General features: G+C 39.8%; 1 protein-coding gene across 8 annotated transcripts in view; it reads right to left on the bottom strand.

Annotated features, from left to right (window-relative positions):
* LOC127581347 (peripheral-type benzodiazepine receptor-associated protein 1) overlaps positions 1 to 21926 on the bottom strand; it is a 220730-nt gene that overhangs the window by 154204 nt on the left and 44600 nt on the right. For 6 of the 8 annotated variants that reach the window (XM_052035671.1, XM_052035679.1, XM_052035673.1 and 3 more), the window contains exon 1: positions 10492 to 10943. The exons of 1 other annotated variant lie outside the window; for it this stretch is intronic. In XM_052035671.1, coding sequence (XP_051891631.1) covers positions 10492 to 10647 — 156 coding nt within the window. In that variant the 5' untranslated portion in view covers positions 10648 to 10943. Of the gene's footprint in view, positions 1 to 8704; positions 8751 to 10491; positions 10944 to 21926 lie in introns of those variants that run through there. One more of the 8 variants, XM_052035678.1, reaches the window with a different exon arrangement.

The raw sequence follows: 21926 nt of genomic DNA, 5'->3' as shown, positions 1-21926 counted from the left end.
GTAGGAGTACAGGAAGGAGATAGAGAGCTTAGTGACTTGGTGTCATGACAACAACCTTTCCCTCAATGTCAGCAAAACAGAAGAGCTGGTCATTGACTTCAGGAAAGGGGGCGGTGTACATGCGCCTGTCTAAATCAATGGTGCTGAGGTCGAGAAGGTTCAGAGCTTCAAGTTCCTGGGAGTGAACATCACCAACAGCCTGTCCTGGTCTAACCATGTAGATGCCATGGCCAAGAAAGCTCACCAGCACCTCTACTTCCTCAGGATGCTAAAGAAATTTGGCATGTCCCCCTTGACACTCACCAACTTTTATCAATGCACTATAGAAAGCATCCTATCTGGATGTATCACCGCTTGGTATGGCAACTGCTCTGTCTGGGACTGCAAGAAACTGCAGAGAGTTGTGGACACAGCCCAGCACATCATGGAAACCAGCCTCCCTTACATGGAGTCAGTCTATACTTCTCGCTGCCTTGATCAAGCAGCCAGCATAATCAAAGACCCCACCCACCCGGGTCATTTTCTCTTCTCCCCTCTCCCATCAGGCAGAAGATACAGGAGCCTGAGGGCACATACCACCAGGCTCAAGGACAGCTTCTAGCCCACTGTTATAAGACTATTGAACAGTTCCCTTATACAATGAGGTGGACTCTTGACCTCACAATCTACCTTTATATGACCTTGCACCTTATTGTCCATCTGCACTGCACTTCCTCTGTAGCTGCGACACTTTACTCTGTATTCTGTTACTGTTTTTGCTCAGTACTACTTCAACGCACTGTGTAATGAATTGATCTGTACGAACGGTATGCAAGACAAGCTTTTCACTGAGACACAAGAAATTCTGCAGATGCTGGAGTCTGGGGCAATACACAAAAAGTGCTGGAGGAACTTAGCTGGTGAGGCAGCATCTATGGAGGGAAATAAACAGTCGACATTTTGGGCTGAGACCCTTCATCAGGACAGTACTCTGTACAAGTGACAATAATAACTAATACCAATAAAGGCATGGGTAGCTTTAGAAACGGCCATAGGAAATTTCATTGGCCACCATAGAAATATTAGAAATAACGAATTGACAGAAAATAGTTGAGTCGTGGGAGTGGATACAGATTGCAAAGTCTCTCACCTATCTGATGAAATTTCTCACACGCAAGGTGTGAAACATGAGTATTCAAATTATCCCTTGTGCCTGTAAACAGGATTCTGGAATCAACAAAACATGCAATGTGATCCCAAGAATAGAATTCTTACTGTGCAGCACAAAGCCTGCTGTTACCTCACCTGTTGTACTGTTCAGTCACTGTTTTGTGTGAATATACAACCCTGGCACATCCACCCTCCCCCCTCTGGTCTTTTGTAATGTAACAACCTCAAGTGGAACTGTGCCATATCCCCACTCTTATACCTCCATATGTCGCAACAGGTTAGCTTGTTCTGTGTATTTCAGACCCACAGCAGGGAAAGAGACAAACTCAGAAATATAATGAACATTATGAGATCAAAGCAGCATAAAGGAAAGACAACAAATTTTTTCAAGAAAATTGAATAAATGGCTAGTGTAATGATTGGTATTGGTTTATTATGACAGGAAGTTCAGCTAACAGGCAGTATATTTTAACAAGTTATCTTCACAACAGAGTTTCCCAAACAAATATAGTAATTTTACCTTTGCTGCATTCAGAGCAGGACGTCAGGATTATACTCAAAATAACCTGAGTGTCCCCTTTGCAATATGAAACAGTGCAAATTGTCCTTGGAACTCATCCTGCTACAACTCACAACATACTCAATTGGAAAGCTACAGAGATAGTTAATGTGCACCCAGACCATAAATCCAAAACAAAGCAGAAAAATCAACACTAAAAACCTCAGTAGCTTCTCTTGAGAGAAAAGAAATCAAAAGTTTGATGAACTGCATCACTTCAATAAAGTGCATTTAAGAATTTAACAAAAACAATTGATGAGGAGTGATCAAAGTTAAGAATAATAAAGAGCTGAATTAATGCCAATGTAATGTAGCACAGATAGTAACCTAGCAACCTTACCATTTCAGCTATTAGCTTTAGAATTCTGCCCCTCAGTTACTCAGATCTGCAATACCTGACTAGATTCATATTTCAAGCCTTCAAATCTATAATATCTAGCGACCATCATGATTCTGGTGCTCAGCTCTACAACACCTGACTACATCAATAGTTTTGTCATACAACTCCACATGATCAGGTTGCATTCATAATCTTGTAATTCAACTCCACAATTCTGCAATACCTGGCCATACTTTACCTTAATTATTCAATACAAAATTCTATTAATGACTCGGGCTTCTGTCAAAACACCTTTTCAAGACTCCTATAGGGAAGAAGGTAACCACATCTTATAGGTAAGAACACCAAAACTACACAATACTTGTGGTGAGGTTAGAAATAAGGTTCTAAACAATTGAAGCGAGATTTCCATACTTCTAAAATGGCAGGGATCAAAATCTGTCTTAAGTTTTCCTAGTGAACAGTTATTTTTGTACATTGTGTAACTCTGCACAAATGCCCAAAGTTTTGTCTTTCTTTTGCAACACCCACAATACAAAATACTTTTCATTATCCTGTGTTTGTTTCCAGTCTACGTTGAGCATTTTCACCTCATTTCAGTAATGCTCATCAGACCCAGCCATGGAAGAAATGAATCATTTTTTTCTACTGTGCAAAGAAATGGCAGATGGAGTTTAATCTCGCCAAATGTCAGGTGTTGCACTTTGGGAGATCAAATGTAAAAAGACAGTACACTGTTAACGGCAAGACCCTTAACAGTGTTGACGTGCAGAGGGAACTTAGGGTCCAAGTCCATAGCTCCCGGAAAGTGGCTGCACAGGTTGATAGGGAGGTAAAGAAGGCATATGGCATGCTTGCCTTTATTAGTTGAGGGACTGAATTCAAGAGTCAGGAAGTTACACTGCAGCTTTATAAAACTCTAGTTAAGTTGCATCTGAAGTATTCCATTCAATTCAGGTCGCCTGATTACAGGAAGGATGTGGAGGCTTTGGAGAGGGTGCAGAAGAGGTTTACCAGGATGCTGTCCGGATTAGAGGGCACATGCTACAAGGAGAGGTTGGACAAACTTGGGTTGCTTTCTCTGGAGCGGCAGAGGCTGAGGGGAGATCTGATAAATGTTTTTAAGATTATGAGAGGCATAGATAAACAGCCGGTATCTTTTTCCCCCCGGGGTTGAAATGTCTAATACTAGAGGGCATTCATTTAAGTTGAGAGAGGGTAAGTTCAAAGGAGGTGTGCGGCACGAGTTTTTTTTACACAGAGAGTGGTGGCTGCCTGAAATGTGCTGCCAGGGATGGTGGTGGTGGAGGCAAATACGATAGAGGTTTTCAAGAGGCTCTTAGATAAGCATATGGATGTGCAGAGAATGGTGGGATAAGAACATTGTGTAGGCAGAAGGGATTAGTTTAGTTTGGCATTTATTTACTAGTTTAATTAGTTTGGCACAATATTGTGAGTGAAAGGGCCTGTTCCTGTGCTGTACTGTTCAATGTTCTACGTACTCTTAATTTTTGTAAGTTTTGTTACCTTGTATTGTTCTCTGGTTAATGCAGGAAGGGGAGGCCATCTTAATCTTTTACTTTTGTGTGATTTCAGGTACTCTTTCTTTATCTTTTGATTCCCTTGCTACATAGAAATCAATCAATCTCTTTGAATTAATCCACTGATCCTCCAAAGCCCTCTGGAGTAAAGAATTCCAAAGACTCACCACCCTCTGGGGGAAAGAAATTCTGCTAGTTTCATCCTACGTGACTTATTCTTTATTCTGAGACTGTGACCTCTTGTTCTAAACTCCTCAGCCATGGGGATATGTGCTCCCCATCACCAACTTGTCAATCCCTGTAAAAATTTGCTATATTTCAATGAGAAACCATCAGGAAAATAAGCCTAGTTTCCTCAATCTCTCCTCATCTGGCATACTTGTACCCCTGAAACCAGTCTAGTGAATCTCTGCCGCCACCACCCCTCTCCTTTTGGCATCCACATCTGGTAGGTAAGAGGGTCAAAACTGTGCACAATACTTCTGGTGAGGTGTAAGGTCCTAAACAATGGATTTCCTTACTTCAGTATTCAATTCATCTCCTAATAAAGCTCATATACTATTACCATCTCAAATCACTTCTTGCAACTGCATGTTTTCTTTCATTGACACATGTACAAGCACACCTCTGAACATCAACCCTATACCATCTTTCAGCATTTGAAAATACACTGTTTTTGTTGTGTGTACTGAAGGGGATTTCCTTGCACATTTCCATACTATATTCCATTTGGCACGTTCTTGTCAACTCGCTCAGCTTCTTAATATCTCCAAGAAATCTCTTTATAAACTCCTCCCAACTCACAATCCCATTAGTGTAGTATCGGCAGCAGACTTGGAAATATGATATTTTATCCCCTTAGCCAAATCATTAATGTAGACTGCGAATAGCTGGGGCCGAAGCATTAATCCCTACGGTATCTCACTAGTCACTGCCTGACAATCCAAGGAGGATTTGTTTATTCCCACTCTTTGCTTTTTGCCCAAAAAGCAATTTTCATTTTGTCAGTGTATTAGACTGCAATTCTACATACCCTAACCTTGCTAAGCAATCTCCTGAGCGGAACCTTATCAAAAGCCATCGAAAAGCCAAATACACCACATCCACTGATTCTCCCTTATCTATTCTATGAGTCACATCCTCAAAAAACATGATTTTCCTTACATATGTCCATACTGATTCTGCTCTATCCTAACATTCTTTTCAAGGTGTTCTGTTATTGCTAATTTTGTTCTAAATTCCAGCATTTTCCATACTACTGACATTTGGCTAACATGTCAGTAGTTCCCTTTTGCACTCTCCCTGCTCTCTCAATTAGTGGGGTCAATTTTCTACCCTTAAATTCACAGGACAACTCCAGAATATACTAAACTTTGGAAGATGATAATCTGAGTGTATGTTATCCTTAAAGTCACCTCTTCTAAAACTTTGGGATATAGATCTTCAGATTCTTTATTGGCAGAAGATTTGACTACCAGATTCAAGGCCTGGTGATTTGGCATCTGAAATATTATATTGCAGCTCTAATCTCCATACCAAAGGAAGTATATTCTTTCAATAGAGGAATTGTGGTAAAGATTGATTTCTGAGGGTGGTGGGTTTGCCATATGAAGAGAGATTAAGCAGATTAACCCTATACTCTTAGTTTTAGAAGAACTGGAGGTGATTCACTGAAACCTGACAGGTTAAAAGTTGGTGTTTTCCCTGGCACAGTGTCTAAACCAGTGGATCACAATTTCAAAATAATGCGTTGGCCATTTAGGACTGCATTGTGATGAGAATAAATTTCTTCAGCCTGAAGATGGTTAATCCTTGGAATACACTTCACAAGAGGGCTGAGGAGACTCAGTCATTGAGAGGGAGATTGACAGATTTTTAGATATTTAAAAGAATAAAGGGATTTGAGGTTAGTGCAGGAAAGTAGCACTATGAAAGATCAGCCATGATTTTATTGAATGGTAATACATGGGGGGGGGGGGGGGGGTGGTGCAAATCGATTACACCTGCTTCTGGTTTTTTTCTCTTCTAAAATATGAGTTCAGTTATTTATTTTCTGCGTCTTCTATTTTAATGCTTGTAATTAGTTATAAGCATTTTGATGATGTTTTAATACATATTATTGGAAAAATAAATATTTTAATTATTTAAAACAAACCAATAGTTTTTAAATATCAATATTTGCTCCTGTTTTATGTCTGAACTACAATAATTTATCTCCTCTAGTGTGACAATGTGCTTTTAAAAAAAAGCATGAAACAGAATCAACAGTGCTCCTTGCATCACAATGCACGTCACTATGAGTGAGCATTATTTAGCAGTTTTACAATATTGGCTGAGAAACAAAGGACTGCAGATGCTGGAATCTTGGTGAAAAATGGCCTCCTCCTAGTCCTCGGCCTCCTCCACTGCCAGGAGGATTCCAAGCGCAAACTGGAGGAACAGCACCTCATTTTCCACCTTGGAACCTCACAGCCTAACAGCACGAATATTGAATTCTCCCACTTTAGGTAATCCCCACACCTCTTCCACACAAACACCCCCCCACCACCCTTTCCCAGTCTCTGTCTCTACCTTTTTTTCCTCTCTCTCCTTACCTTTAACCTATCCCCCTCGGTAGATTTGCTCTCCCCTCCTCCTGCCTATCAGTATCTCTTGCATGCATCTACCCTGTGTCCACCCCGCCTCCCCTCTTGTGTCCACCTACCACTGCTCTGCTTTTCTCTCCTATATATTGGGCTTCCCGTTTTCCTATCTTCAGTCCTGAAGAAGGGTCCTGACCCGAAACGTTGACCGCCTGCTTTTCTCCACGGATGCTGCCTGGCCTGCTGAGTTCCTCCAGCATCACTGTGTTTTACAATATTTATTGCTTGCCCTATATATCACACAAGATGCAACTGAAATGAAAGCTACAAGGATCTTAATTAGCTTGGTAACCAAATTATGCAGATAACTTTTTGGAACTGACCTGGCACATTTAGGACAACTGCTTAAATAGTACAATGCTAGCTTGCTGCTTTCACATATGTAATAAGTGTGCTATGAGGGCACAGCTAAAATAATAATAATACTAAAGCAAAATACTGAGGATGTGGATAATGTGGAATAAAAGTAGAAAATTCTGGAATGTTCAGCAGAATAGGCAGTACCTCGAGAAGAGAGAGTTATGACCTGTAATTAGAACTGGAGAAAATCAAAAATAAGCAAGTTTTAAGATGTAGAAAAAGGGGTATGAAAGAAAAGAAAGATTAAATGACCAAGGTCAATGATGGTGATTGATAACTGGTGATTATCAATGAAAAGAGATTGATAATAAAATGAAAAAGGAAACAAAAGATGATTCTGGAGGAGTTGCAGGTGTGTAAAGCCAAATTATTTTCTGAATTTTTTTTGAACTGAATATTGAGTCTGAAGGCTGCAAAGTGTCTGACTAATCAGATGAGAAAATGATGCTTGAGCTCATGTTGAGCTTCATCGGAAAAATGTAGGAAGCTAAGGGGAGATAGGGCAGAGTCCAAATGGAGTGGCAAATTGAAGTGACAAGCAATTGGAAGCCCAGGTCATTCTTATGGACTGAATGGACACTAAATCTGCCATCGGCCTCCCTATTGTAGAATAAGAGCAAACTATATTTATTAAACACTTCAAAATTTAAATGCCCCAAGGAAGTTCTCAGGCATGTCCTTAAATAAAATTTACACCACATCACAAAGGAAGGATTAATGTAGATTTTCTAAAGCTTGATCAAAAAGGTATGATTTAAGAAGTGTCTGAAAGAAGGAAAGATGGATAGAGAGATGGAAAAGTATTCCAAAGATCAAGACTATGGACATAAAAGCTTGCCTCCAATGATCCAAAGTTAAATTTGGAAGAAAGCAAATATATCAGAGGGTTAGAACACTGCAGAAAATTCCAGATGTAGAGAGGTGACAGGGTATGGAGTTAAGTAATGCAGTATTTAAAAAGCTGAGGCATGCTCAACTGGGAGCTAATGTAGGATGACAGCTGAACAGGACTTGGAGTATAGAATGACGAGTGGCAGAATTTTATTTGCCCTCAAGCTCACGAAGGATAGAATGTTGGAAGCTGGCCAGAGTGCAATAGAATAGTCAAGTCTAAAGGTAACAAGGGCTTGAATGAGAGTGTTGTACTGTCATCAAAAGATGCTTATTGCCACTATCTCAAAAGCTAAAGTATATCATGAATTTTAAGTGGTAGTGTTAGAATGGGTAGTGACTTCTGTGGAGAAGTAACAATGTCAGACTAAACAGGTTGTTCTTCTGCACTAGCTAAACTTGTGTTGTTATTATATTTTCCTATTAGCAAAGGAACTGCAACAGCTCCACTGGTGCCAAAATGCAGTAATATGGAGACATTTACACTGTCAGGGTGCACTATAAATGTGGAAACGGACATCTAATCAAGGGGAAAAAAATAGAAATTGCATGCTAACACAAAATCTCATATACAGATATAAGCGCATTTCCATTACATCTGAGGAAATTACATTTGCCTCCTAAGCTTTAATGCTGGCTAACATGATGCACAGTACCGAATGGAACCAGAGCACAAAGTTACATCCATAATAATGTAAACAGGTATACATTTACTGTGCAGAGATTAAAATTCTTTGTTAATATCCATTATTTCAAACAAACTTTACATCAGATTTGTTTTAACTCCCCTACATTGAGTATAGAAAAAGAAACTCACAATTGGAGGACTGGAGAGAGGTTGGAAGACAAGGAACAGAATACTTTTAAAGGGATAGTTCTGAAAGTATTTCAGTAAAGACCTGTGATGCAGATATAAAAATATATCTAGCTGTGAGCCATATACTTAAGGATTCTGTGTAAACCTTGACAACATCGATGCTTCTTTCAACAAAAAACACCACAAACATGCCCTGCTATAAGAACGTGCATATGCTCTTCAAAAGCAATAAAACCTTCAGACTAATAACTATATCATAATGCTTCCTTGGAGCACTGTTAAGCCAGTTCGATTTACCTCATTTCATTCAGCAGATACAGATACAGTATAAACACTTCCCCAGGGAGTGCTCTCACCAGACACATGAAGAAGACTCGTCACCACTCATAAATTCATCGGTATTACCTTGTTTAAAAAGCTGCATAATGTATGTAATAAAGCACACAACTGCAATGCACTGTAAGGGCAGGAGACTCTGCACGATATGACAAGAGAATGCTGATATGACTGGACAGAGACTATGGGAATGAAAATTATGATGCTGCACTACTAGCAGGAGTTACACTATCACATGAGTGTGTTAAAAATTGGGATAAAACATTAAGTTCCTATTTGGCACCCACAAGTCCTATTTTTTGCAAGTCTCTAATCTTGAACGAGTCTCACAATTTCTGACCAGAAGCTTAGGCATATAATGTTGGATTTAAGTGCATACATAAATGAAAGATTAAAGTAAAAAGAATAAACAGATAACCTAAGGGACACACAATAAGAATATCTAAATATAATTGTGTTCAAATATAGTGTCAGTAAAATGTAGTGAATAACTAATTGTCTTGATGTTGTAATTAACGGATTCATATACCATCATGAAATGCTGCAGTGAAACTCCAATGTATTCTAGGAAGTATTACAAATGCAAAGAGGTTGAGGGGAGTATTTTTGTTCAGTTAATTTTCTGTGATGATTGTTTTTGTCAAATACATGTGTAAAAGCAGAATTAGAAACACAGCAAAAGCATAGGAAATTTATTTCTCATGTCTATTTCATCATTCAACAAGATCATGGCTGATCTATGTTCAAATTCTATACAAATATCCTTGACCCTTATTTCCTTAGTCCTTTAGTTAACAAAAATCGTAACAGATCAATGCCCAATGATATTCTTCCTAGCTGCTGCTTGATAAAGTCCATACTGAAGGATTATATTGTAATACGATCATTAGGGGTCTACCAAATTTAATCCGGTGTTAATTACCAAAATTGTTTAAATAAGACGTATTATTTAGTATATATTACACATCATCCTTTAAGATTTCCCAGATGTCTTGATAGTACTGTTCTGACATTGTACATTGTGATACGCAGCTAATCAATTGGTTAACATGTTGCGCAGTGTTATCTCACTAGTCATTTTTTCTGGCCCGATCTTTGACAGTAAAAGGGCTTTCTTCAGCTCCCCTTCATCTCATTTTGGGCTGCAAAGGCTGGTATAATTGCAGGATTAAATTTTACAATGACGTGCATTACTACATCAGAAACCATATTGTTGGATTATAATGGGCTCTAAAATTGCTGCGTAACATGCTCATACTAAGAAATGTCACAGTTTAAGTAGGACAGGTGAACAACATGTCAGAATTAAAAGAAAGTATGCAAAACCACATGCAAAACTACCAAATGAGTAAAGACAAATATCTGTACATTGAACATCTTGAGTTTCTGTCCATTTTGTGCTAACTCTATGATGATGACCTGCCTTCACTGGCACACTGCAGGGTGTTTCAGTACACACTTCACCCAGTTCTGTACAGTATCCTTCAATTCACTTGTAAATAAAAACAACCTGACAAAAATTAATTTGTAGTACTTGTGGAACACTAGAGTTTTAAACAGTCAGCCATAATATTTTGTGAAGAAACCACTGCACTTTAAAAATATTAAATGTTGAAGTAAAAATACTCCCAATGTTTCCCAATTATGGGCATCAAACATCTCCTCCTGGGTTAGGCAGAAACAAGGAAGCAGTCACTTGAGCTGAATTTACCTCCAAAACCAGGCATTTCTGCTTCAGACAGGCTTTGCGCAGTCCCCTGCAGCTGGCACAGTCAGTCACCCTCAGTTCAATCCCTACATTAAACAAGGTGACGTAGAGCTGTCTATCAGACACATCTGCGATACACAGCTCTTACCTGCTGCAAAGCGTCCATTTCCCATTCATTAATATTATCACACGAGTGATATGCTGGTGTCCCCTCAACAGTGACAAAGAGATCCTGCGATGATAACTGGCTCTCCTCCTCTGTCTGCATTTCCATTTCGAGGTCTGCTACTCGCAGTTCCTGCATCAGCTGCCGGCTTCTACTGATCCCATCATCAACAGAAATTTGTCGCACATTAAGCACGCAACTCCAGGTTTCTTTCCGTCAGTAACACAAAAGATGGTAATCTGCAATTTCTATAGTAAGAGAGTGCGTCTCGGCAGTGGACTGTGTTTTGATTGTGTCTCAACCACAGCAGGTTCCTTACAGGCAGCCAATGTGCATCACATCTGCCTATTTATTCAGCAACCTCCTATCCATCATTAGGCATCAGTCACAGAGTACAGCTATCCCAAGCTGCAGTGCAGTGTCAGAGATGTACCTGCTTTCCTACTGCTCCCCTATTTGGAACGAATCAACATTAAAACCCAACACTTCATGGCCACCTTCTGCAATCCACCAATCAAGCGTTCCTCTCAGATTCTGGCCTATCAGCAGACAATGTGTGCCCGTTGCCCTAGTTACAGTATTAGAATGCTGTGTTTGCTATTGATTAGAGAGGTTAGTGCACTGCAATACAGAAATACAGTCCTCGGCACACTTCAGGAATGATCCCAGTCACTGCAATCTCTCCTGCTGAGATCCCAGAGAACAGCACAGCTTCCTGCTGCAGTCCAAAAAGGGGCAGGTGTAAACAATTTCAATCCCTGAAGAGAAATCATGACAGCCTGCAGCAAACACAGGAAACTTATCAGTAGTCTACAGGCTGTGCACAGACCAGCATCAAATGCATCCACAGCGGTGGACTCCTCTGCTGCACAGAATAAAAATTAACTTAAGCTACAGGATCAGCATTCTATTTAAAGTGTCTAACAGTTATTATCAATTAAAGGCATTTCTTCCCACTTCACTGCCCTAAGATAACATTATATGACAGAATTGATTCAGTTATCAGTAACAGCAGCTGTAAATTCTCAACTGTGTACTTGGCAGCTTTATCCACAGGCAGCTATCAGTACAATGAACCACAATCACCAAGCTGCTGCTCCAGCTCTGTCTCAATACCCCAGCCATGAAAGGAGAATAGGGACTGAGAGAAAGAATGCTTCATGTGTGCCTGTTCCACTAAAAAGCTGACAAACATTACACAATCTATATAACAGTCCAAAAAACCTCACGGCACCACTTCTATATAACAAAACCTCTGGTACACAAAGCTCACTGCTGGACATTTGGCCCAAATCGTCAATGCTTTAACTAACTTTATCTGCATATCCTTCTATTCCTCCATCTTTTATTTACTTAAGGTAAATACCTGTAAGGAAAAGTTAAGTTCACCACATGGTAGCAAAGTTACTAACAGCTCTCTGGCTGAAGAAGTTTCTCGCTACTCTTAAGTGTGGTTTAATCAAAGTTCTATAGAAGATACAGATTCCTTGGATTTCAACTCCATTTCACAAGAAATGAGCCCAGGTGTGTATTTTTGGTCTAGTTACTTTGTGCTGAACAACTTCCATGTACACCAGGATCATGAAATAGCCACAAACAGCAGCAGTTCAGGTTTTCACTTCTTCCACAAGGTAATTAATTCTATAGTTCAAATAAGAAGTACAAGTAATAGGCCATTCTTTTTAATGAGGGTTTTGAGAGATGTTGTTACATTAATAATGCTATGTATGTCTGCTTAAACCAGTTTCAGGATCTGGGCATTACTATCAAGTCCAGCATAGGTTGCCCATCCCTGATTACTCATAGGAAGTTAGTGGTGAGTTGCTTTCTTGAACTGCTGCAGTTCTGGTAAAGGTACTTGTACAGTGCAGTTGTGTTGGGAGTTCCCAGTGCCAAAGAAAAACTAGCAATATATTTCCAAATCAAGATAGTGTGCAACTTGCAGATGGTGGAGTGCCCATCACCTGCTGCCCTTGTCCCCCAAGGTTCCCTTATACAATGAGATGGACTATAACTCCACGATCTACCTTGTTGTGACCTTGCACCTTATTGCATTGCACTTTCTCTGTAGCTGTGACACTTTACTCTGTACTGTTATTGTTTTTACCTGTACTCCCTCAATGCACTCTGTACTAACTCAATGTAACTGCACTGTGTAATGAATTGACCTGTACAATTGGTATGCAAGACAAGTTTTTCACTGTACCTCGGTACAAGTGACAATAATAAACCAATACCATACATTTGGGAGGTGCTGTCAGTAACTCGGGCAATAAATGCCAGAGCACTTTGTAGATGCTAAATACTTCAGACATTGTTTGCGAGAGCAAAGGTAATGAATGTTTAGGGTGGTTGATGGGGTACCAATCAAGTGGGATACTTTGTCTTGGATAGCGTAAAACTTCTTGAAAGGTGTTGGTGTCGCACTCATTCAGGTAAGTGGAGAATACTCCATCTCGTTCCTCATGTGCACCTTGTACACAATGGAAAGGCCATGGGGGTGGCAGGATGTGAATCACTCACCACAGGGTACCCTGCCTCTGGTGTGCTTTTATCACAGTGTGGCTGATCTGGATGAGTTTCTGTTTAATGGTTACAGCCCCAGGATTTTAATGGTGGAAGACTTGCTGATGCCATTAAATGTCAAGGGTAGGTGGTTAGACTCTGTCTTCTAGAAGATGGCCAGTGTCTCACATTTTTGTGATGCAAATGTTACTTGTTAAAGACATGGCTGCATCTCGTCTGGTTCTTGCTGTATGTAGGCCTGGACTGGTTCATTTGCTGAGAAGCTGTAAGTGGAAATGAACATGGTGCAATTATCAGCAAATATCCCTACTTCTGATGGAGGGAAGTCATTGATGAAAGACTGAAGATGGTCGCCTAGGACACTGGCCTGCAGTGATGTCCTGGGGCTGAAATGACTGATCTCCAACAGCCACAACCACCTTTCTTTTTTAACTTAACCAGATCATTAAAAAATATAATGAATAGTTTAGGCACAGCACGTCATTGTTAGACACCACCAGTAGTTTCCTTCCATTTCAAATGCACTCCTATTATTTCTTCTATCTTCTACCTTCTAGTTAATTTCATGACATCATTAATTTGTTCTTAATTTCATGAGTTTTAGTAAACAGTCTTTACTGAATATCTTCTGGAAATTCTTGTAAACTATCTGTATAAATATTTTCATATAAATTAGTTCACTTCCATAAAAAAATCAGTTTGGATGTTCAGACATGACCTATCATTACATATCTCTGCTGGCTTTCTCTGATCAGCTCAAATTTCTGCAAGTGCTTTGCTATTCTGTCCTTAATTGTAGGTTCCAATAAACTCCTCACAATATATGTTCATCCAGATGGCCTACAATTTCTTGACTCCTCTCTTTCATCTGTTTTAAAGACAGAACGCTTGAAATTATGAATTTAAAGGGACATTTCCATAATCCAGTAAATCTGGAATATTACAGCTGAAGTATCTACAATTTCTTTACCTGCTTTCTTTAAAATTCCATGATGGAAACCATTAGACCCACAAGATTTACCAGATTACTTTCTCTAATACAATTTCCGTAAACTTGGACCTTGATTCATTCCTAGTTACTAGGAATATCAGGTTTTTATCCTAGTGCTAAGACTAACACAAAGTATTTATTCACTAGTTTGCCATTCCATATTTGTTTTTAAAACTGTCACAGTATCTTTTTATTCTAATATAACTTTCCAAAGTGTGATAACTTTGCCACCTCTTTTAGTTTCTTTTTATATTCCCTTTTTGCAACACAAGATTTTTTTGAATTCATTTACTACTCCTATATCTCTTCAAGTCCCCCAGATCAAAACTAGTTCTTGAACTTGCCTTTAATTTTATGTTCTCTCTCAATTCTTTTATCAGGCATGGTTGTTTTATTTGTCAACTACTGTTCTTTCCCCTTAGATGAACATACTGGTCCAAGATTAAGCTAATTTCCTTTTTGCAGCTAAATGCCCATCTGTATATTTACTTGCCAGATTTAACCAGTTTGGTGTCATCAGTCTCTATCTGATTCCTTTCGAATTAACCTTACTAAAATACTGAATCATAGTAAACGTGTTACGTTTCTCCTTTACAAATTTAACATTGAATTTGATCATATTACGATTTTTGTGAATAAAGTGCAACTGCTCATGGTTAAACAATTAATTAACCAAATATGGCTCACTTCTTATGGCAAAACCTACTATTTCCTGTCTTCTTGTTAGATGTTCAGGAAAATGATTATGACTGCACTAGGCTTCTCAGTCGACAGCTCTAATCTGGGTAAATTGGTTGTGGGTTCAAACTCCATTCCAGCAACTTCAAAACAAAATCCAGAATGATATTCTTTTGAAGGAGGGCTTCCTCGTCAGAGGTGTCAATTTTTAGTTAGGTGTTAAACCCTGGCTCTGTATGCCCTCCCAGGTGGATATTAAAGATTACCTAGATCTATGACAAAGAGCATTATGGTTCATTATCTCATTGGGGTTTACAAGACCTTACAATGCATAAACTGGCTGCAGTATTTCCTAAACGAAAACAGTGTCCAAACTTCAGAAAAATACTTAACAGGTTATAAAGTACTAACATTGGGATGTTGATTGAATGTTGTCTCTACCTGTTGTAAGAAAAAAAAAATCCAGTGCAATGGACTTTTGAAGTCAGGTGGCGTTTAGAAGTACAAGTTTAATGAAGCCTTGAAAGGACAATTAAGTTGATAAATTTAATATTGCTATCATGAATATGAGTTTTTTCCAGCCAGTTATTTTAGATATTAGATATTCAGTAACAAAGAAATAGATGTGTAGTGAAAGATAATGGAGTGCTATCTAGCTGCAGGACAGGTAACCACCGCAGGTCAATCTTTTCAGTGAACACTGAAATTTCTCAGGAAAGACATTCAGTACAGCTCATCTTAAGTGTTGACTGTTTGACATGCGGACCTTCATTGTTCAAGTTACACTACAGTATATACTTTTCAGCATAGTTAGAAGTTTAGTAGCCACTCAAAAAATGTGGAAAACTGAAAAGAAAAAAACTGGATACCTGGATATTGGAAATCTGAAATAAAAACAGAAAATGCTGTAAATAATTATCAGGTCAGGTAGCAACAGTGGAGAGAGAATAAAAATTAACGTTTCACGTTAATGAATATATAGGAAATTGCCCAGGTTTCTCTTGTTCACTAAAACTAGGGCAAATACAATCCTGCTAATTACCACTAATCAGTTTATCCTCAATCATCAGTAAAGCAATGGAAAGTGTCACTGTCAACAGTGCTATCAAGCAGTACTTACTTGATAATAACCTGCTCGGTGATGCCTAGTTTGTGTCTATCAAGACCATTTGGCTCTAGACCTCATCAGAGCTTTGGTCCAAATCCAAAGAGCTGAATTCCAGTGTTCAGGCAATGCAACATCTAACCAAGTGTGGCAAGAAGAAGCCTTGTAAAAATGAAGTCAATGGCATCAATGGGAAAACAGTCCAATGGCTGGAATCATACCTCATACATAGGAGGACAGTTGTGGTTTGTTAGAGATCAATCACCCCAGCCCCAGAAATTCTTCAGGATAGTCTCCTATGCCCATCATCTTTAGCTATTTCATCAGTGACATTTTTCCATCATGGGGTCAGAAATGGGGACTTTCTCTAATGATTGCAAAATATTCAATTCGATTCACAATTCCTCAGCTAATGAAGCGCTTAATGCCTGGATGCAGCAAGACATAGATAATATGCAGACACAGGCTAGTAAGTAGCAAGTAACATTAATGTCACAAAAGTGGCAATTAACTAGAAATTATGTATGATTTTCATCACATTTACACTGAAAGTGTGCGTATCAACTGCTCACACTATAATTACCCTTTCTTTCTCACCCATTCATCTACATCTTCCATTCCATCAACCTCTTTCTTTCAGATGCATCTCAATTTGCCTTACTTTCTCAAACTACTCCCTCACTCAAGCTCGCTTAATTGTTCGACACCTCCTCTTCACTTCCCTACTCAAAACTCTTTCATTTTCAGTCCTCCGCTGAATACACTAAACCCACACAGAGCAGCGTCTAATATTCAGTTCCATTGTCTTCCATGGTTCCTACTAAACTGCTAACCATGCAAATTCCAGTCTTCCTCCCATACTAGCAACATTTTACATGTTACTCATCTCCCTTTCAAATCTGCCATCATCAACCCCTTCTCAAAATGACTTCTTCAAATCAGTCCCAACATCCTTACATCTCCAGTCTCCCTCTTTTCTCTCGAGAGCTAATGTTGCGTCACTAATCTTTGAGTATTTTTCAACTCATGCAATTGTAATGAAATGCAATTAACCAAAAATTATAAATGCCATCCACTGTGACTACTGTATAAATTTCCTGCAATTAAGCACTGCGAAGACTGAAGCTGTTGCCTCCAGCGCCATTGTCTGCAGACTCCCGAACAAAATCCATTCTCCAGGTAGTTCCTTCCCTGGCTACCAACTCAGGCTGAGCCAGATTGTTTATAGCTGTGGGATGTTAAATGGAGCTGACATTTTTCAATCTATGCCCTTCCACTAAGACATCCAATGACGATGCATGTCTCAGCTCTCCTGCTGCTGAATTATGTTTAATTACATGAGAGACACAATACAAGTATAAATTGTTGGGTTCAAAACTAGCCCAAGCTGATGAGATGAAGATCTATTCTGATAGTTCTTTTATATAAGTCATGATGAAAGAAATATGCTTGATGAGCCAAATGCCTTTTCTTTATTTCCTTATGCTGCCCAGATGCTATCGGTTCTGAGTTCAAATCGGTAATTATAATCTCACTTATGGGGATTATAAAGATGGATAACTTAAGAGCCAAGTATGCCACATTGATGTACAATAACTCTGAACAGATGCTGCCAAAATATACATGAATATCAACAAAAAAGCACTTTCTAAGGTATCAACACCCATCAACACAGGAAAAGTAAAGCACAGAGAATAATAACTGTAGTCATACAGCATGGAACATGCCCTTCAGCTCACCATCTCTGCGCCACTCAGTCCCTATCTATATTAATTCCTTTATCCAGCAACTCAGCCCGAAGAGTTCTAGGACTCCCAAGCCATTCTATAGCTACATCAAGAGCAATAGGATATCTAGGGACAGGGTAGGACCACACAAGGATAAAGGAGGGAACATGTGCTTGGAAGCAGAGGACGTCAGCAAAGCCCTAAATGAGTCCTTTGTGTCAGTATTTACCAAGGGGAAGGACATGGAGGATAGTGAGATCAGTGTGGAGCATGCTAATTTGCTAGGGCATTTTGAGATAAAGAAAGAGGTAGTGTTGGGTCTCTTGAACAACATTAAGGTGGATAAGTCCCCAGGGCCTGATGGGATATACCCCAGGTTATTGAGAGAGGCAAGAAATGAGATTTCTGGGGCCTTGACCAAGATATTCATGCCCTCTCTAGCCACAGGCAAGGTCCCAGAGGACTGGCAAGCAGCTAATGTTGTTCCATTGTTCAAGAAAGGAAACAGGGCTAATCCTGGTAACTACAGACGAGTGAGTCTTGCATCAGTGGTAGGGAAGCTATTGGAAAGGATTCTTATTGATAGGATTTATGAGCATTTGGAAAACCATGGCCTAATTGGTGACAGTCAGCATGGCCTTGTGCAGGGCAAGTAACATCTTACTAACTTGATTGAGTTTTTCAAGGAGGTGACGAAGATGATTGATGAAGGTAGAACAGTGGATGTTGTCTACATGGATTTTAGTGAGGTGTTGGACAAGATCCCTCTTGGTAGGCTCATTCAGAAGATTAAGATGCAAGGGATCCATGGTGACTTGGCCATTTGGATTCAGAATTGTCTTGCCCATAGAAGACAAAGGGTAGTGGTTAATGGGACTTATTCTGGCTGGGGGTCTGTGACTAGTGGTGTTCCGCAGGGATCCATTACGGGACCTCTGCTGTATGTGATATATATAAATGACTTGGATGAAAACGTGGATGGGTGGGTTATTAAGTTCGCAGATGATACAAAGATTGATGGCATTGTGGATAGTGTAGAAAATGGGCTGAAAAATGGCAGATGGAATTTAATGCAGACAAGTGTGAGGAGTTGCACTTTGGGAGGACAAACCAGGGTAAGACTTACACAGTGAATGGTAGGGTTCTGAGGTGTGCAGTAGAACAAAGAGACTTGGGAATACAGATCTATGATTCCTTAAAAGTAGCATCACAGGTAGATAGGGTCATAAAGAGAGCTTTTGGCACACTGGCCTTCATAAATCAGGGCGTTGAGTACGGGAGTGGGGATGTTATGTTGAAGTCGCACAAGACATTGGTGTAGCTGAATTTAGACTATTGTGCACAGTTCTGGTCACCTACCTACAGGAAAGATATCAATAAGCTTGAAAGAGTGCAGAGAAAATTTACAAGGATGTTGCCAGGAGTTGAGGACACGAGTTATCAGGAAAGGTTGAATAGGTTAGGACTTTATTCCCTGGAGTGCAGGAGAATGAGGGGAAATCTTATAGAGGTATACAAAATTATGAGGGGTATAGATAGGGTGAATGCAGGCAGGCTTTTCCCCTCAGGTTGGGTAAGACTAGCACTAGAGGTCATAGCTTTAGGGTGAAATGTGAAATATTTAAGGGGAATCTGAGGGGAAACTTCTTCACTCAGAGGGTGGTGCGAGTGTGGAATGAGCCACCAGCAGAAGTGGTAGATGTGAGTTCAATTGTAACATTTAAGAGAAGTTTGGATAAGATAAGTACATGGATGGGAGGGGTTTGGAGGGATGTGGCCCGGTACAGGTAGATGGGACTAGGCAGAAGATCAATCAGCATGGACTAGATGGGCTGAAGGGCCTGTAGTACTCTATGACTCTATGGCCAAAGGATACAGCAGGACACAGATATGGGCAGAGAAATGGCAGATGGTGTTTAATCTGGCCAAATGTGAGGTGCTGCACTTTGGGAGATCAAATGTAAAAGGGACAGTACACAGTTTATGGCAAGATTACTAACCCTTTTGATGTACAGTGGGATCTTGGGGTCCAAGTCCATAGCTCCCTGAAAGCGGCTGCACAGGTTGATAGGGTAGTAAAGAGGGCGTATGGCATGCTTGCCTTTACTAGTCGAGGTATTGAGTTCAATAGCCAGGAAGTTATGTTGCAGCTTTATAAAACTCTGGTTAGGCTGCATCTGGAGCACTGGAGTCAATTCTGGTCACCCAATTATAGGAAGGATGGGGAGGCTTTGGAGAAGGTGCAGAAGAGATTTACCAGGATGCTGCCTGGATTAGAGGGTGTGTGCTATAAGGAGAGGTTGGACAAACTTAGGTTTTTTCTCTGGAGCAGTGGAGGCTCTGGGAAATCGGATAGAAGTTTATAAGATTATGAGAGGCATAGACAGAGTAGACAACTGGTATCTTCTTCCCAGGGTTGAAATGTCTAATACTAGAGAGCATGCATTTAAGATGAGAGGGGGTAAGTACAAAGGAGATGTGCAGCACTTTTTTTTTTACACAGATAGTGGTGGGTGCCTGAAATGCACTGTCAGGCAAATATGATAGAGGTTTTCAAGAGGCTCTTGGATAGGCACATGAATATACAAAGAATGGAGGAACATGGACATTGTGTAGACAGAAGGGATTAGTTTAGTTAGGCATTTAATTACTAGTTTAATTAGTTTGGCAGAACATTGTGGGCCATAGGGCCTGTTCCTGTACTGTACTGTCCATCTGACTTGGTGTTAAGGTCTCACCTAAATAGTTCCAAAGTCTTGGGAGAGTATCTGGCCCCACCATCCCCTCAGGCAGTGCGTTCCAGATTGCAATCTCTCTCTGAATGGAGAAATTCTTTCTTGGGTCCCTTCTAAATCTTCTACCCCTTACCTTAAACCTATGCCTTTCTGGTTATAGACCTCTGCTAAGTGGAAATGTTTCTATCTATCCTATCTATGCCCTTCATAACTTTATACCTCTCAATCAGCCTCCTCTGTTCTGAGGAATACAAATCCGGTGTATCATTTTTTTCTCTATCTTTCCCTCCACACATTCTGCCATGTATATCAACAACTGGAAACCTGCTCACTTTCATTTTAAAATATGAAGACTTCCTTGAAAAGGAAGAAGCCCTCAGGGAAATTAAATTGGCCATACCATTATGAGCAGGTTATTCACATCCATAAACAGAAGCAGGGCTCAAGTATATCAAGGCTGAAAGGTTCCAAACCCAGAAATGAATGGGCCACTGAACCTTGAAGACCAACTAATATATCAGCAATCTAGGATCCTGAACATTATAAAGTGGGCCACTAACCCAGACCATGAACAGGAACTAGTGAGCTGCTGATCCACTCAGCAAAGTCATCTGTCTGTGAACTTTAACCTACATTGTCAAGATTAAGCACAGACATACATCACAAATGATACCGTGAGCAGGAGGATGCAAATGAAACTTTCTAATCTGCTCAATTACTTATATGCAGTGAAGTGCATAATGTGGTGCCAAACATGGACAAAATCTTTTGAAGATGACTTCTGTCAATTAAAGACAGGCATTGCTGACAGTCTATGGAGAAAGCCACCACTCATCCGTTAACTCCCAATCAACTAAGCAGGCAGCAGAAATTCCCAAAAGAGAAGGAAAGACAGCCAAGGACAGCTGAAATATACAAGCAAATACTAGGAATTACCCGAGAGTGTATGACTTTCATTGCAAAATAAATTTCCTGGTCCAAAAAGATTAAATACAAAGCACCAATTCATCTCTTTGGGTTTGTCAGAGATTTTCAAAGTGGAATGCGAGTAAGCTTCATTAACTTAATTAAATGATGAATCAATTTGTTGTGTTGCCATTGTTAGCCATGGCTACTCTCTCTCTTCAATAACATTTCTTAGAACATTCTGCATATCCCTCAAAATCTCCGTACCCAAGTGCCACTTGCAACATCAAAAAACATCTTGTATACATATATTGTGACTTTAACACAATATGTCCCAGAGTACTTCACAGATGAAATGGATTGACACCAATTCACTTAAAAGATATTAGGGCATTCAGCCAAAATCTTGGTCAAAGAAGTATGTTTTAAAGAACATCTTGCAAGAGGAAAGTGAGCAGGAGAGATTTGGGCAGGGAGTTCCAGAGCCTGGCTGCTCGACTCAAACCTGATGGTTGGACTATTTTTTTTCCTCTCTCTCAATCTTGTACTAGTGCCGTTATGTTTATTTTGTTGTTTATTTTGCACACGTGTAAGCTATGTATAACTTATGTTAGTCCTCGTCTTGTAATGTACTGGGCTGCTGCTACAAAAAGCTAATTTTCATGGCATTTATACCTTGTGTATGTATGAACTTGATTCCGGACCACGTGTTGGGATCAGGTTGGATTGGATTTGAAAAACAAAAGTCC

Source organism: Pristis pectinata, chromosome 21 (assembly GCF_009764475.1).
Source record: "Pristis pectinata isolate sPriPec2 chromosome 21, sPriPec2.1.pri, whole genome shotgun sequence".
Lineage (NCBI taxonomy): Eukaryota > Metazoa > Chordata > Chondrichthyes > Rhinopristiformes > Pristidae > Pristis > Pristis pectinata.
This window is presented reverse-complemented; position numbering and strand designations above follow the sequence as displayed.